This window comes from Aedes albopictus, chromosome 2, assembly GCF_035046485.1.
Source record: "Aedes albopictus strain Foshan chromosome 2, AalbF5, whole genome shotgun sequence".
Classification (NCBI taxonomy): Eukaryota; Metazoa; Arthropoda; class Insecta; order Diptera; family Culicidae; genus Aedes; species Aedes albopictus.
In genome coordinates, this window is record NC_085137.1 from 416479210 (window position 1) to 416496450 (window position 17241).

General features: G+C 42.1%; 1 protein-coding gene across 3 annotated transcripts in view; it reads right to left on the minus strand.

Annotated features, from left to right (window-relative positions):
* Positions 1-465: 465 nt before the first annotated feature.
* LOC109417821 (GA-binding protein subunit beta-2) overlaps positions 466-17241 on the minus strand; it is a gene marked incomplete at its 3' end in the record, with an annotated part of 34660 nt that continues 17884 nt past the window's right edge. For all 3 annotated transcript variants that reach the window (XM_062853526.1, XM_062853527.1, XM_062853529.1), the window contains 5 exon segments: positions 466-1205; positions 1349-1549; positions 1619-1816; positions 1884-2024; positions 16421-16994. In XM_062853526.1, coding sequence (XP_062709510.1) covers positions 466-1205; positions 1349-1549; positions 1619-1816; positions 1884-2024; positions 16421-16522 — 1382 coding nt within the window.

Here is a 17241-nt window from a genome sequence, read left to right on the forward strand (position 1 = left end):
GTCTAAGAGTCAAAAATTACCCCCAAATCTGTTTGCTTTGGTACGGACGGTAAGGTGGTAACCCTCATAACAGCTATCTCTACCACCTATGAACAGTGTTGAGAATACTCACTAGGGAAAAGTTAAACTCACTTGCTTCTATCTCAGTCCAGAAGCATGCTATCAAAAAATGATGTTTGAATGGCTTTTAGATTGTAATTAAATCTAAAAGTTTGCCGAATAAAGTAAAGGTCGCAGACGCATACCAAAACCGTGAAAGAGCTGTGAGCACACGGTGAGTATAAATTACACGAATTTTACTCACCTCGTACTCACAGCTCTCTCGCAACTTTGGTATGCGTCTGCGACCTTTACTTTATTTGGCAAACTTTTAGATTGAATTACATTGTGAATTTGTGCTAATCGTTTAATACTAATGCTAATACTAATGACACTCTACATAAGTAAAAATCATGTTACTCTTACCTTATCGCTCCGGACGGATGCACCGTTTTCCGATAGTCCTGGGAGGAAATTTTCTTAATCCCGCTAACTTCGCCGCCGCAAATCTGCTTGAACTCTTCCGCCGACAGTATTTTGATAACCTTATTAGTCTTAATTGTCCCTCCACCGCCCGTGTGCCCTAACGCTTGCCTTTGCTGAAGGTGATGCTGCTGCTGTTGCTGCTGAGATACCATGTATGGCGAAGTCTTTTTGATGATTTTGATGGTTTTCTTCGTCGTCGGGGGCATTGTTGACGTCACCGCCGAGGAAACCGTCCCCGTTGACGCGTTACTGGATTGCACTCTTGTCTCGTTGAGAGCGAACTTGCCGGCCTCCGAGAGGACAATCTTTCGCCCGCTCTGGATGGCCGACGTGATCAGACTGCTGCCGGAGTCATCCGAAGGAATCATCGCTATTCCGTGCTCCTTCAGCATCTGCAGTGTGTTGGAGTCTAGGTTTTTAGGATCCTGTTCGGTGTTCTGTTCCAGATTGATGATGGCATCGCTGAGACTGTCCTCCTTTTCGATGTATTTGTCGGTGTCGTTGGTGTTGGAGTCCAGATGATCCAACCCGCCCCGCGGAGTGGAAGACATGTTTGAGATGCTGCCATCGTTGCTAAGATCCATTGTGATGTTATCCTCCCCGTCCTCTATTGCAGCTGCACTGTTGCGCTCCTTGTGCTGCTGGAGCTCGAACATTAAGTTATCGGTTGCTTCCTGGACCTGTGATGAAATAGAACATCATAGTTAATGTTTTGGCTTTCTACTTAAGTCAAGAAACACTAGATAGATTTATTGGGATTTTTCCCATATAAGCTAGCGGAACTTCATCAGAAGTACATGCATGTATCAGCCATACTACTTACTTGTTCCCTACTGGCAGCCCGCATCTGATTGGCCAGCATCAGTATCCGCACCAAATCCACCTGACCCGCTTCGGACGCAATACTTATGGGACTCTTTCCAAACTTGGACACGGCATTGGGATCGGCTCCATGCTGCAGCAACATTTCAACAATCTTGTCATGCCGTTTCTCAACCGCCCAATGAAGAGCAGTCATTTTAAGCTGCGAACAAAATCAATAAGCTTATACGTTCCTCTATATTTACGCATTTCGATAGGAAACTACACGCACCATATCCTTCGCGTCGACTTCGCATTTACTGTTGAGAAGCAACTCAACAATTTCCACGTTCCCCTGGTAGACGGCAAAATGCAGCGGAGTTCGGTCGACCTTCGTTTTACTGTCCTTGCTGATACCGGCCCGCAGGAGGACCTTGCAGGTTTCCACGTGGTTGTAGCGGGCTGCTAAATGCAATGGTGAAGTTCCCAACTATAAAGAAAAGAGTTCGATATTACACTAACAACAACCCAAATATCCAGTTGCTCGGATAATTTACCCAATCGGCCGTGAACGGGGCACCGCGGCTCATCAGTTCGTGAACTTTTTCTGTGTTGCCTGTTTTTGCTGCCTGGAGAAGTGACTTTCCGAGGTCGGTGATGACGGTTTGCGGCTTCTGGATGCCCATGGTGCCGTTCATCTGGAATGTTACGAGTAATTCAATACATTTGGAATTTTTAATCGGGAAAATATTCGAATGGGATGGGTCTGATCATCGCAAGTTCCCAAATCGGACACAGAAAGCCGCCGTACAGCTGTACGACAAAGGAATCTTTAGACACATGGCACGCACATGTTTTCTACAGAATCACATTACCTTTCTGTACTAGCCAAACGTAATCTGGCTTAGCGAAACTATTTTAATTATTAGACTTCCGTTTCCTGAAATGAAATACGATTTCTTAACATCACTACCTCGATCAGCGCGGTTTTTGGCAGAGCCACACTTCCTAAACGTTCTCGAGTCTCCAGGCCAACTGAACGAGTGACTCCAATGTCCTCAGATAAGAAACCTCGAAAGTTGGGTTTAACCGGAAATGCTTCGGCCGAACGAATAAGATGAAATCATCTATTAACACGCTAAGTACCGACAGGCAAAAAATGTGGAACTAGTTTTTTGCACATCCATATCTTAGTAGTTAATGAACCAAATTTTAATCTTTTTGCGTTATCGGAATTCTACACTATCCTAGAAAGAATCTTTCTAGATGTAGTGAAAGCTTATTGGAATTTCATGCAGCTCCCGGTAAGAATCAGACGAACACATTAGTTCCACATTTTTAACTTCTTCTGGTTCCGTTTTGTTCCCAGAGTGCCATGTCTTTGTAGCGAGTTCTCTCGGAACCTCGACAAGTAGCAGCATTCCGTCTTCGGCAAAGTTATTCAGAGCAACAACTACTTCCGGATGTTGAATTTCATAGTTCCGAGTTTCCCCACCACGTGGCGCTAGTGTATATAGTGACTTCCGGTACGACTTTGGTGGGGTAGAGCACGAGATTGGAGCCAGGCAGGAAGGTGCAATCATTGGCAAAGTTGTTCAGCACTACGAGGCGCTAGTGTACATAGATGTGGGGAATACAATGATCGCAAAATAAATAATATCGAATATAATGAATTACAGTAACAACACAAATACAAACGGTTGCTTTATTTGTCTAGTTAAAGTATTGTGCATTCCACCCTAACAGAATAATTTCAGTCATTAGCGTGATCCATCTCTACTTCCATAGTTGCTCATCTTCAGCCTCAGGGACTTCTTTCAACCGAAGGAGACGAACGTCAAAGAACGAAACAGCCGAACAAAACACGAATAGCACGTACGAGGGTGCTGAGCAGGCTTCCCAAAAGTACCGCATCATGATAGCATTTTGATGGCTGTCACACTCTTATTCCCATGACAGCCTTGTGAATGCACGGTTCATGACAGCCCACAGAATAAAACTCATGCGACGTACCAAAGTATCTAAATATTTAGATACTTTGGCGACGTACAACATCACTGTCGGGAACTGCTCACATCGTCTGCTTTCGCTGTGCGTTCGTTCGCCGATGACAACCTCGGCTCTCGCCCAAACCGTCTCTCGTTGGCTGTACACGAAGTGACGAAAATCGCTGCGCTCGGGCCGAGCATTTTCCTTCTGTTGAACTTGTCGAGTATCGTGGTATATCCCACGCTCAAAATTTTCGACGCATTTAATGTATTATGTATTTTTTCAAATAGAGAATATGTACTTGTAAGTCTTGTTCTAGTAGAGTATTTTGCATAGCATTATTTTTTATTGGCATGTGAAATGCACTGCCATGTTTTCAATATAAAAGAGAGTTTAATCTCACATCAGTGGTATATTTTAGCCAGATTACAATTTTGAAAAACGCTGGCATAAACTTCTTTCCACCCCTGGGGCATCTTGTGAAAGGCATATCATGTTTGTAAAAAAATATTTATTGAGCACATGTTTTGTGAATAACATTTAGCGTTAAGCCATGTACTCCCGTGACAGCCTATGACACCCTTTATGCGAAAGCCGGCTTGGTTAGCCGAAGATTGTCATCGCCATGCGGACTACATTACTCACGACGTTTCCCACTCGGCTCGATACGACTCGAGTATGCAACTGTCAGGCAAGCAGCCGAAGCAGCGGCTGTTTCAATACATCTTTCGCTCATGCGTGGGCGTGCTGTTGGCGATACATTTCTCACTGATGGTGTTGCACACGGTAACGAGAGATGGTCTGCACACATAAGAGAGTGTCGATTCAGCCTTGCGCGGGCTGTTGCGAGAAGGCTGTACATTTGGAAAGCCTGGTGCTGAGAGAATTTCTTCGTACTAGTCAAGTTTGGTATTCCGTGACAAGAGTGTGCGTGCAGAGCAAGACACTACAACGGTGTGTACGGATTGGAATACTGATGTGCGTGCTCGCTCTGGCTATGATCTAAAATGTGTACGTGCAAGTGAGAGAAACTCTCGAACTTGCTTGATGGGTCGGGTGCTTGGCAGAGATCTGCTGAGGTACGTTTGGACATTCAGTTGACGACGCTTACCACGGACGGCTGAGGATTTCTACGTGTCCGACAGAATTCCTGAGATGGAACTCCTGCAAGATTTGAGACCAGCCATATTCGGCTAGTCACCACAATAGGGACTTCCGGTGTGACTTTGGTGAGATATATGTATGACAAGATTGAAGCCAGATAGAAAGGTACGAGCCTAGCTTCCAACGCCGCGTTGCCAGACGAGGGCGAGCTCGATGATTCCCCTCTAGAGGACTGCTGCAGTACAGTGATAGCAGCCATCAACGACGCAACCGAGAGCATCATCGGGTACGTGGAACGGAATCGACGGAACGAATAGTTCGACGAAGGGTGCAGAACGATTTTGGAGGAGAAGAACGCAGCGCGGGCGGTAATGCTGCAGCAAGGGACCCGACAGAACGTCGAACGTTACAACCAGAACAATAGCAGACCCGATACTTTCGGGAGAAAAAGCGCCGCCTGGAAGAAGCAGAGTGCGAAGAAATGGAACTGATGTGCCGTTCCCAAGAAACACGGAAGTTCTACCAGAAGATCAACGCATCCCGCAACGGCTTCGTGCCACGAACCGAAATGTGCAGGGATAAGGACGGAGGCCTCTTGACGGACGGACGTGAGGCGATCGAAAGGGTGAAGCCATGGGTGAAGCACTTCGATCAGCACCTGAATGGCGTGGAGAACGTAGGCACGGGAAACCACGGCAACGAAGGAAACGACGATACCAGTGCAGCGGAGGATGCAAATAAATCAAATCCCACGCTGAGGGAAGTTAAGGATGCCAATCATCAGCTCAAAACCAACAAAGCAGCCGGTAAGGATGGTATCGCCCAGTGGCGTCTCGTAACCTCACTTTTTACCTGTTCAACAACCCTGAAACTTGAAATTTCAGAGAGTTCAGGTTCTGAATCAAATTGAAAATGGATGGAAACGGTTATTCTCGTCATTCTCTATTATTTACATGCTAATTTGTTGAGAAAATACAAGAATTTAGATTTGTTGAACAGGTAGATTTGAGGTTAGGGAATCGCCACTGAAGACAGCATCCAAAAAAGGTTGGTCGGTTTCGCCTTTTTGTCTTTTTTATCCGTTCTTCTTTCCATTCGCTTGTCGAGTGTCTAAAAATAGATTTCCGAGCTGCCGCGGGAGCTGCCGTCACCAACACAATCACATTCCGGCTTTGTTAGAGACAAAAGTGCGGTAGTTTAAAACAATCCATTTTTTTATGTTGAAACTACTAAATCTCAGTTTAGTCTAACAAACCGTCAAAAATTTCGACAAATGATAATATTTGTAATATCAAACAATGGAGTCTAAACTAGAAATCAGTTTGTCGCTATAACAAACTGAAAATTTGGTTGATTTGAACTAGAATTTAATTGTGTTATCAATTTATTTTTCTGCGTGTATCTCGTCATCCTGTGTTCGGAATTGTTATCCACTAGAGTAGCAAGGCAAAAAATATGTAGGTAGTGGAACGAGATGTTTGACGCGACTCTTCTGAAACTGGGATTCCACAGGTCTAACCGCGACTACTGTATTTACGATGTGCGTGTTCAATACTGAAGGCGATGAAGTTTATCCGGTGCTCTACTTGGACGACCTCCTGATAACTCAGGCCCCTGGCATGAATGAAATATATCGTAGCCAACATCTAACTGCCTTATACTCATATTCGTGTAAATTGAAACGAGCGTGTAATCAACAAACGCAGCTTTTGTTTGATGTTGTGAGCCACACACGAAATCACATTCACAATGCGTGTTTGTTGGGTTCACGGGGAAATGAAATAACCCAAACTGGAGATAAAAATAACTTAAAATCAAGTACGTCACCAAGACTGCTGTATTGGGTACATTTTTGTTCTTATTGTTGGATAACTTCAACTTAATATTGGGGTATATGCCGAACACTCAGGAATGAGTAAATTTAGAGTTGTTGAATTTCTTTGTTTTCGTTTCTTTCTATGAAAGTATCCAAAAGTAAGTTCTTCTACCACACTTGATTTTGGATGAAAATTTCATTCTGCGCCATGTTTAATTGATGTTGCCATTCGCTGGTTATTTTGGCTAATTTTGGTAAGTTCTCAAATATTTATGATATTTTACAAACTGTAGTTAATTTTTTCATTACAGCAAGGATTTATTTTTGCTCCGAAGCGAAAAACGTACTCCATTTCCCAGGTTGCCGAGAAGTTTTGAATTTGAAGATGATAACCTATAATTCATTTATTTGAAATCGTAAGTAAAATCTAAATAACATAATTTATTTAACGCAAAATTGATAAATTTATCCTCGTAGGATGCTCCAAGGGATGCTCCCGAAGATTGAGGACGATTTCCATACTGAAAACTGTCGTTCCAGTAACAGCGCTCAGGATCCGGATGATGTATCCCGCAAGCGGGCAAAATTTATTAGAAATAGTGTTGTGATGTGTTCCATGTACATTGTAATTATCGGATGTGTATAAATAGTAATAATAAACATCGTTTTAAACCTATGAGTGCCTTTATAATTAATGAGAATCCAATATAAAATTTTCGTATAAAAATCTATAGTAAAAAACCTAATTTTGAGTACTTTTAGCGCAATATTCGCTATTCCCATAAGACGTACTATTTACCTAAAACAAAGTCTTTGTGAAACAACTCAAATTTGAGTACTTCGCAAATAACTCAAATTTGACTGGTTTTACTTTGCTGTCAAGCTGAGTGAAAAATACTTAATTTTGAGTTATTTCGTTTCCCCGTGTTGGTTTATTCTACTAATCGCATGCTCCTCTTACCGTACATTAATATTAAAGCGAGTTTGAAGTGTTTTGTGATCATAACAGGTGGAAAAAATGATTCCAAAAGCTGATCAACAAACCAAAATAAACGTTAAACAAAAAATTGTTGATGTTTTCCCATTTGACAGTGGGCGCTATTTATTAGCGCCCAGGACATCCTGTCTACCATGATTCCAATGCATTGATATAGGCCGTGTCAGGGGCCTTGATAACTGGACGGAACAATCGAACAATTAAGAAGCTAAAATGCCGACTTTCCGATAACAAGATGCGGCAAAGCGATTTTTTTGGGGATGCGACTCCCTTACAATTCGCAGCGTGGAGACCTGAAATTAACTCGCGAAACCGCTGTTACTATAAACTAAAACTAAACTCCAGAAGTTTAGCATGACCCACTGAGAATCCGATGGAGATAGGAATTCAACTGTGTCGGGAAGAATGTCGTACTTTCCAGCCGTATCGGTAGTTACTGAGTAGTCTAATAATGTATCAGAATGTTCTGCTTTTGTCCGGATTTGTGCTACCCGGTCAGCTTAGCCTGGTACACGGTTCATGACACGGTTTATATGGGAAAATACAAAAAAAGAAAAAAAACCCAAGCTCCTCTATACTTTTTGAGTTTCACTTCGGACCCATATCAACTGTGCAAAATTTCAGATCGATCGGAAAAACTATATTTTAGCGCCCGCCCTTCTTAGTTTTTCATACGATTTACTATGGGGAAATTTTACTCCTGCAAAGAAAAATCGCTAGGAGTCACCCCTTGATCCTTAAAAATAAGTCGATGAATGATTTCTGTAGAAAATTTCACTAGGAATCAGACCTCCGAGCAAACCGATGCGACGTTCGTGGAAAAAAGTTATTAGGGCTCACCCGATCGATAAAATAACGCGATTTTATTATTTATTGTTATTCCTTACATGTTAAACAGCGTTTGCATGCCATTCGGTTTTCAGTCAATGACTTTTTCCACATACCTTAGATCGCTTTGCGGTCTTCGGAGGGTTGGTTCCTCGTAAAATTTCCAACAGAAATCATTCATCGTTTTTTTAGGGGTTAAGGGGCAACTTGTGGCGATTTTTCTTTGAAAAAGTGATTTTCCCCATACTAAATTGTATGAAAACTTAAAATGGCTGGCGCTAAAATATAGTTTCTCTGATCGATCTGAAATTTTGCACAGTTGATATGGGGCCAAAATGAAACTCAAAAAGTGTACAGGAGTAAAATGTCTTTATGTGTCCCACGCTACTTGGCATATTCCAGCAATTCCCAACCATTGGCAGGCACTGAAGCAGGTTACCCAACAAACATTTTCGCTAGTAAAACAAACCACTCTTAAGCAAACTTTAGCTTAAGAAACTATTATTCAGCCTGCTGTGTTACTTGGAAAGGAATGCCAAACGGACCGCTACCATGGGACTACTACATCGAAATGCAGACAGCAGACCACTCGTGGGATTCGTAGACGCTGAATGGGCATTCGACGCGAAAGATCGCAAGGCGGTAACCGTTTACGGCTCAAAAATGTCCGGGCTAGTCGGAAGCAACCAACAGTCTCCATGTCTCTAAGCGAGGCCGAATATGTTGCGCTACATAGCAAATCGCGTTCGGTAATTTTTACCGAAATCTCAACCGCTGAGCGTTCGGTAATGGATTTTTAACGAAATTCTGTAAAAAATAAAAAAAATCGGTAAAATGTTATCGTTTATCTGTCAAACTCTAACGAACTTCGGTAAAAGTTGCTACACGGAGAAACAAAAGTACCCAAAAGTGAGTTCATTCCACCCAACTTGGAGGTTGCGTGCGGGAAGCCAATTTTGAGTTGATGGAGTCGATGTTGAGGTAGGTAGTTTGCATTTAGGCGTATACGGCCAAAGTACCTAGAATCAAAGTTCTTTTTACTCAACCGTCGGTTAAAATTACTCAACTTTCGGTACTATGTTACTTACTCAATTTTGGCTTCCCGCATTGAACTCTCAAAGTTGGGTTGTTTTGCTATTCACTCTCTGACAACAATAAAGGGAGCGAATGAAAGGGGATGCAAAAAAGAACTCAAAAGTGAGTTTTAAAATACTCAATTTTGGGTTTTCTTGTTTTTCAGTGTACCTTTACCGAATTTTTCCTGTAAAACAAACTTAACGGTTGAGATTTCGGTAAAACATTACCGAAGTCAGTGATTTTTTCTAACTGTGAAAAGAAGGAGAAAACTCAATTGTTTTTGCCGAATCTGATTCTTCGAAGACAGCAGTACAGGATGCGCATGGAAAAGCAGACATTATCTTAATTATTTATGTCGCAAAATGCTTCAACTGATGAGGCAACTTTTTAGTAGTTTCGCTAACGGACACAGAATTCAGGCAATTTCTAGTACTTGCAATAGGTACCATTTTATTTTTTTACAAAATAATGGTCGTTACTTTGAAACAGTTTTTCTTCACAAACTTTTTCATTACATACTATTGAAACAATATTCAAAACATTGATTGATTGATTTGTCTTTATTAGAGAGACTTTCAGCCCTTGGCTGGTTCGTCTCTAATATTCAAAACATGTATTTGAAGCTAATATTGAACTAGAGTCCATGATTTTGCAGTTTGTTCGAGAAAGTGCACCGAATTAGGGGCTGCGCAGAATTAGGGCCGGTCACGATAATTTAAGCAATTTCGAATGTGCTAGACAGTATTTTTTGCTTGAAGGCCCAAAAGATCGTGCATTTGAAATGCTACACAACAGCTGTCACATTTTCAGTAGTAGTTCCGATGCTAATTTAGGACAGTTTAGCTTTAGCAGTTGAACTTCAACAGTACCAGCTGGCTAGCAATCGCCAATTCATCACACAGGTTGAGGGTGCTTGAGTTACTTTAGGCTATTTCAAGAATCGCTCATTTATTTACGGATCATTCGCAAGGAAGAAGAGTGCGGCTATTACTGCGGTAAAATAGAAAAAATCCAACGGGGTTGCGGTGGTTTCGACCGCCGCTGTCGTTCCGCAAACGTCAAAAGTGCTCGGTTCACGCTAAAAAGCTCTCACTCACTTGGTTGCCATAAAATTCAAAAATAATGAAAATTGTTTCATTTATGGTTTATGTAATCGCAATTGCTGCCACAACATGTAACTTATTTCTAAACTATATTAGGTGTAGTTTTAGCACTTTAGTATGCAGCTGTACGCCATTAAACATAATTTAGATTCTCAACTATTTATTTTTGTTTCAAGGTTGTGTGCATACTTTTTGAAGTGTGCAGCAGTTTGACGTTTGCGGAACAGGTCTTCTTTGTCTTCTTCACTCCGCCAGGTTGGAAGATTTCTCTGGATAAGCAATACTAATGGAAGTTCCACAGGGATTCATTTTGGGTCCAACCCCCTGGAATGACAAGTACGACGAGATTCTAAAGCTGAGCCTTCCCAGAGGAGTGATAATTTTTGGCTTTGCGGACGATGTGGTGCATCTAATGATCGATGAGTCATATGAAAAAGTTCAAGTATTGGGCACGGATGCGATATGCGCTGTGGAAGAATGGATGCTATCGCTAGCTCACCACAGGTTGCTAGCGAGCGTATTTCTTTATGTCGTTGATCATCCGATACCCAGGGGACCGTTCATAAACCACGTAGACTTTTTGAGGGGAGAGGGGGGTCTGGGCAAAGTCTACGCTTCAAACAAATTTTTAAATTAAATAATAGATTTTTTTGTATGGAAGAAAGTCTACGAGGGGGAGGGGGATCTGATATGGGCAAAAGTTGGTCTACGTGGTTTATGAACAGTCCCAAGTGTGGTTGTTGGTATTGAAAACTAGAAGAATTCGCGGTCAGCTAAATCGTTAATTGGCAATGCGCGTGTCAAGTTCATTCGTCAGAACCATTCGTCAGACGAATGATCTCCGGAAAGATCTCTATCTGTCTTTTACTAAAAGAAAATAACCAGTGCTAAAGGGTTCGAGTTTAGACACAAGAGGAGTTCGGAAGAGAGTGCGAGCCAGCACACTACTCAAGAGGCAGAAGCAGAGGGAGAACACTGTGAATGGCAGGTCTCTAATTCTCAATATGTGGATTTGGATTACCAGAACACACGGGAAAGTTACCTTCCACATGACGCAATTCCTGACTGGTCTAGGATGCTTTAAGCAGTACCTACTGCTAGATCCGAAATGGGAAAAGAAGATGTCTGCCGTTTACGAGTGGGATTGCGCACCGGTTGGCTTGGGCCCAAAGCGTATCAACTGGAACCGAAGGGCTCAAACTGGCCCAAGTTGGTCGCTGAATGGCGAAAGGTGTAGTAGATAAACTACTAACAGGAGCTAAAGAGCTTAGCAAGATGCATGTTGATCGCTGATTGGCGAAAGTAACAAACTAACAACGGGAGTAGAAGCGCTCAGTATGATAGAAGCCAAGGGGCTCGGATAAATATAACATAATCATGGTCATAACACCTACCCTCCTAATTAATACAGCATGGTAATTGATGAAAAACAAAAATTGGTAGTATATGAAAAACAAATTTCGAAAAATGACAAGTCTTACCTCCAAAATCAGTTGTTTTGGACTCCCAGAAGCTACGCTCAAAATTTGAGCAAAACGCTTGAAGTTTGTATGGGAAAACTTGGCCAAATGTACAGGGTCCGGCAATTGAACTGCTACATTACTTCAATTGTCATTATGACGTTGCCCACAGAACTGAATTGGACAACCCCTCGTCACTTTGTTAACATTGTGTCTTGTCTATCAGTGGATATACTTGTCACTTTTGTTATCAAGTGTTATCTGGAAAAAATGGACATTGAAGAGAAACGAAGTGCTGTGATTGCCTTGTTTCGAGCTGGAAAGCGTCAGAAGGACATCGTTCGTGAGCTGTCCGATTTACGTGTTTGCAGAAGTTTTGTGTACCGCACAGTTAAGCGATACCTCGAGACCGGAAGTACCAAAAAACGGTATGGTGGGCAGACATGTCCAAACACTGCACTGCACGAGGAGTCGATGCTCAAACACACCACCATGGGTGCCAAGCCACCACCTAGCTCTCCGTGTTTCAGAACGAACACGCACCGTGTCTGGCTTAGCACCGGTGTCGGTGGCGATGCTCAGGCACTGGGCACGGTGTTTGACGCTTCGGGTAACACGGAGCCCGAGTGTATTCGATTATGCAAAACACTCGTGCGAGTTCAAGCGCTCGGTGCCGTTCATTCATTAGCACCAGTTGCAAATGCATGGTCGACGACGAGAGTGAAGTACTTGGCGGCTCCTTTTGTGTCTTTCTCGTCCCTTCTGACTCAGTGCCTCTGATGCAGCCAAGCTACCACGCACTGTGGCCGAGCTCACTGCTTTGGTGTTTCATACAATCGGAAACACTCGGCCTCCGTGCCCAACCAAAACTGAAACACGGAGCCGAAACTGAGGCTCGAGTTATAACACCGACACGAGTGTTTCGCCAGTCGCACTGCGTGTTCATCAGTAGAAGCTGAACGAAGGTGGTGATATGAACACACTCGGTGGTGTGTTTACGGGCAAACACGCCACCGGTGCGGCACGGTTTGGTGTTTTGCCCATGTCTAATGGTGGGGGACGTCGAGCTACTGTGGTGACACCTGCCATGGTGAAGATTGTCAAGAAGCGCCTTAAGAGAAATCCTCGACGCAGTGCAACAAAATTGGCGAAGGATCTCAACATATCGGATCGAAGTATCCGTCGGATCCTGAAAGATAAACTTCAAACCAAGCCCTACAAGATCCAGAAGATTCAAGACCTTTCAGTGAAGCAGAAACAGGAACGGGTAAAAAGAGCAAAATCACTGCTGAAGAGAAACTCTTCACCGTGCAGCAGTTTGTGAATAAGCAGAACGATAGAGTATGGTTGCCTGGAAGATCACGAGCCCGTGCTGACGTGCTGACGGCTACCAGGCAACAGAAACCAGCATCGGTGATGGTTTGGGCCGGAATCACCCGAGATGGCCGGACTCCGCTGGTTTTTGTCCCTGAAGGAGTTAAGATCAACCAAAATACGTATCGGGAACTAGTTCTACAGAACGTCGTCGAACCGTGGGCACGTCGCCATTTTGGTTCTAGGGATTGGGTTTTCCAACAAGACTCAGCACCGGCTCACAAAGCGAAGAAAACACAGCTCTGGATTATGGAACATTTTCCAGGGTTCATCTCTAGCTCGGAGTGGCCGGTGGACTTCGCTGTCTGGAGTATGCTGGAGGCCGAAGTCTGCTCTAAAAAACATGAAAGTGTGGAAGCCCTTAAGCGACATCTGGCGGCAGCGTGGGATAAAATACCTCAAGAGCACCTGCGGGCCTCGTACGATGCATTCCTTGATCGTCTGCGGCGAGTGGTTAAACTCAAGGGCGAACAAGTTGAATTCGACTAGTGAATTATTAAAAAGTTATTTGTTTTCCAGTAAAATTGAATGAATTTGAAATAAAATGTTTTTGTTTTGATCAGTTTATCTGTTTGTTTCAATGTGTCACTTCAATTGCCGGACCCTGTATGCAGAAATTTTAAGTTTTCGAATTTTGCCGCTAGGTGGCGCTGTAAGCATTCAATAAATAAACCCTTTGGTATTATTGCACGTGACTATATGCCAAACAACTTTGTCGAAGACCGCGAAGTGATCCGACGGCTGTGAGGCAAAGTATTGAGATTTCATTATTGATAGGGGTAGGCGGGGCAATATGGACACCCTAAGGTTTTTGCCAACTTTACCTGGCAAGATGTCAAAAAAGTTTAGTTTTTTGATACATGTATCCTTTTAAAGTCTATTTAGCATCTATTGCATAAGAATGCTCACGAAGAAAAATGATTTATCCACTTCAAAAAATGTTTTGAAAAATGTTAGTTTTTCATGACCGTTTTCAAGCATACGGGGCAGAATGGACACCCCCATGGGGCAATATGGACACCATGAGACTTTTACGAATTTCGTACATTATTTACACCTATATAAAGTCATTTCATTACAAAACAACTATTATGGATGAATAATACGCCGAAGTAGTTCATTTTTGTTCAGTTAATTTAAATTCAGGCTGTTTTGGATAAAGCTTCGTTTTTGTCGGCATGTACAGCTGTGCCTAGAACAACTATTTTCCACTTCTGTCGTTTTTTGACCAATTTGTTTCACCCTATGTCTACTATAGTGAACATGTAACCGAAAATATACTGAAATCGAAGAATTTGGTTGGTTTGTGATTTAGGTTATATTTTTCCCTTGCCGCTTCTTTCAAAAAGGTGAGTGTCCATTTTGCCCCGGCAGCAGAAGATATTTCCAAACTTGATTTTTGATATAATAAAGAAGAAAATATAAACATGTTAAGCATGTAGATACAGCAAAACAGAGCAAAACTACTTGCATGTGTTCTAGAAATATCAGGTTTTAATCGACCTGCAATAAATTAATCACTAAATCTTATTTTAGATGGTGTGAAAATTATAATTTCCATGCACGATGCACAAAAAACGGAGGACGCAACTTTTTCGTGTAAAATCAAGTATAATTTTAATTTCGAATGTTTGTTTCCTGAAACTACGTTTTAGACAAATGGACTATATTCTCCATTCATTAAAAGTTCAAAAAAGTTCGCATATTTCAAAATATTGAGGGTGTCCATTCTGCCCCGGGTGTCCATAATGCCCCGCCTACCCCTATTATTCCTTTGCATGTATTGGAAAAACAACAATAAAGTTTATCCTCACTTTACCTATGGTATAACTTTTTTCACAGACGTTGGATCACTTTGGGGTCTTCGACAAACTTGTTTGGCATATAGTCACCTACAATAATACCAAAGGGTTTATTTATTGAACGCTTACAGCGCCTCCTAGCGGCAAAATTCGGTAACTTAATATTTCTGCATACATTTGGCCAAGTTTTCCCATACAAACTTCAAGCGTTTTGAGCGCCCCCTTAGGCTTAATTGATTTTGCTCAAATTTTGAAGGTAGCTTCTGGGAGTCCAAAACAACTGATTTTGGAGGTAAGACTTGGTATTTTTCGAAATTTTTGTTTTTCATGTAAGTGTGGGCCACCTTAATGGTAGTTCTGGAAGGAAAATTCAGGTGGTAAGTAAACAAGGAGGGTGTTGTTGACTAAGGTAAAATGAAATATTAAAATCAGTAAAAGTTCCACCACAAGATTCTAACGAAAATATAACATGACCACCTACCTATAACAAATCATGATATTTGTATGAGATAACTCTTTGAGATACAACCATGTTCACCATCTTTGATATTCATAAATTATTTTAACTTCTTTATATCACATTTTCTTATACATGTTGTACAATAACTCAAACACAATATAAAGAAATAATTTTGTTTCTTCAACATTCATAGAATAATGGTAAAATATTGCATCACATTTTTATAGAAGCAAGTTATCTTGAAACACATTTTGTTATACAGGTATTCTTTGATATACCGTACCCTCGATATAGCGGATTCGATATAACGTACATTTTGCTTCGATATAACGTACAACATTGAAAATTTTTATTTTTCCCACGAATTACCCTTAGATAAACTACGAAATCACTCAAATCAATGTTTTGTTGCAGCATTAGCCTTGTTACCCAGAATTAGCGCAAATTGGGGAAAAATTTAGTGTACGTTATATCGAAGAACAAAAAACGAAATGATTTTTTCGTCAAAACTCAAGTTCTTCATTGTTGGTTTTGTGAATTTCACCGAAATCATTATTTGGGATTAATTTCACGTCGAATACATCAATACTAGCATAAAAAATATTAAATTTTTCTCTGCTTCGATATAACGTACACTTCGATATAACGTACAAAAAGAAAACTTTTTTGTACGTTATATCGAAGAGTACCTGTAATTTCGATTGTGCTTGCCATACTTGCAAATGCAAAATAGTCATGGGTAGAGAAACCATTCAGTTATGCGATTAAATGCAGTACAGCTAAATTAATATGTAAGTAAAATTGCCACAAAATTTCAAATTACATTTTACTGATGAAGTTATAAAAAGAATGAATCCTCATATTAAATCCCTTTCAGCTAAATGAATGGAAGATAAGTTTATACAAATGCAAAAACCAGTTCCCTGTTTCAGATGCCTTAATAAAGTTCAACGATGAACGGAAGCAAACCTCCTATCTCCCATTCTATCCATAAACTCACCCGAATAAGTAAAACCATTAACTAAAAAAATCAAACCAGAAAATCAACCGCTCCATGGCAGCTCTAAACCTAGGTACTACTCACCATCCCAACCGGAACGAACTTCTCCAGCAGTTCCTCGGTATCGCTGCTATTCGCTAGCATTTCCGCCTTGACGACGTTGGCGAGCAGTTTCTCCGCAAACATCTTCCTCCCTGAGCCCCGCTAGTGGCCCCCCTTAGCTGCCCCCTCTGATGCTTCTTCTGGTGCAGTTCGTTATGCTCAGCAGCTTCCTTCCGCTGTCTTCGCCGACGTCGCCGCCTACCTTGCCGACTGGTGGTCGTCGTCGTCGTCGTCGACGCCTTCGCTGGTTGGTGCTGTTGCTGAATGCTTCTTCTTTCAAGGTTGACTTCTTGCCGCAGCAGCAGCTCTTGTTGCACGACGTCGTACCAACAACTCAACCCCTCTGGCACCTCCTCCTCTCCCGCCTCCACCACCTCCCACCGGGCCACTGCCACCAACTTCCGTCCAACAACACCGCCGATGCTGTGGTTCTTGTTCGTTGGTTCGATTCGTTGTTTCGCCTTTTCCTCTCGTCGTCGCGTCGTCGTCGTCTTTGCTTTCACCACCAGCGGCCGCAGTGGAGAAGGAATTCGCGAAACAAAACAACTCAACTGATCTGTGTGCATTATAAGGAGGCATCGTTTGGAAGGTAGTTCGGTGCCGTTGTCGTCGTCGTCGTCGTCGTTATTGTGGAGGAGAGTACCATCATCGCGAGAAATGATCGCGTCGCGAACGTGGACGATCGGTTGGTGGTTTGTTTGAGAAGAGGAAAGGAAATAAATCGGAAAGATGAGAAAAAGGGAAATCACAACGGAGGGAACTGGAAAATCTTGAAACTTGTAACTGTTGGTGCATTGGTGCGA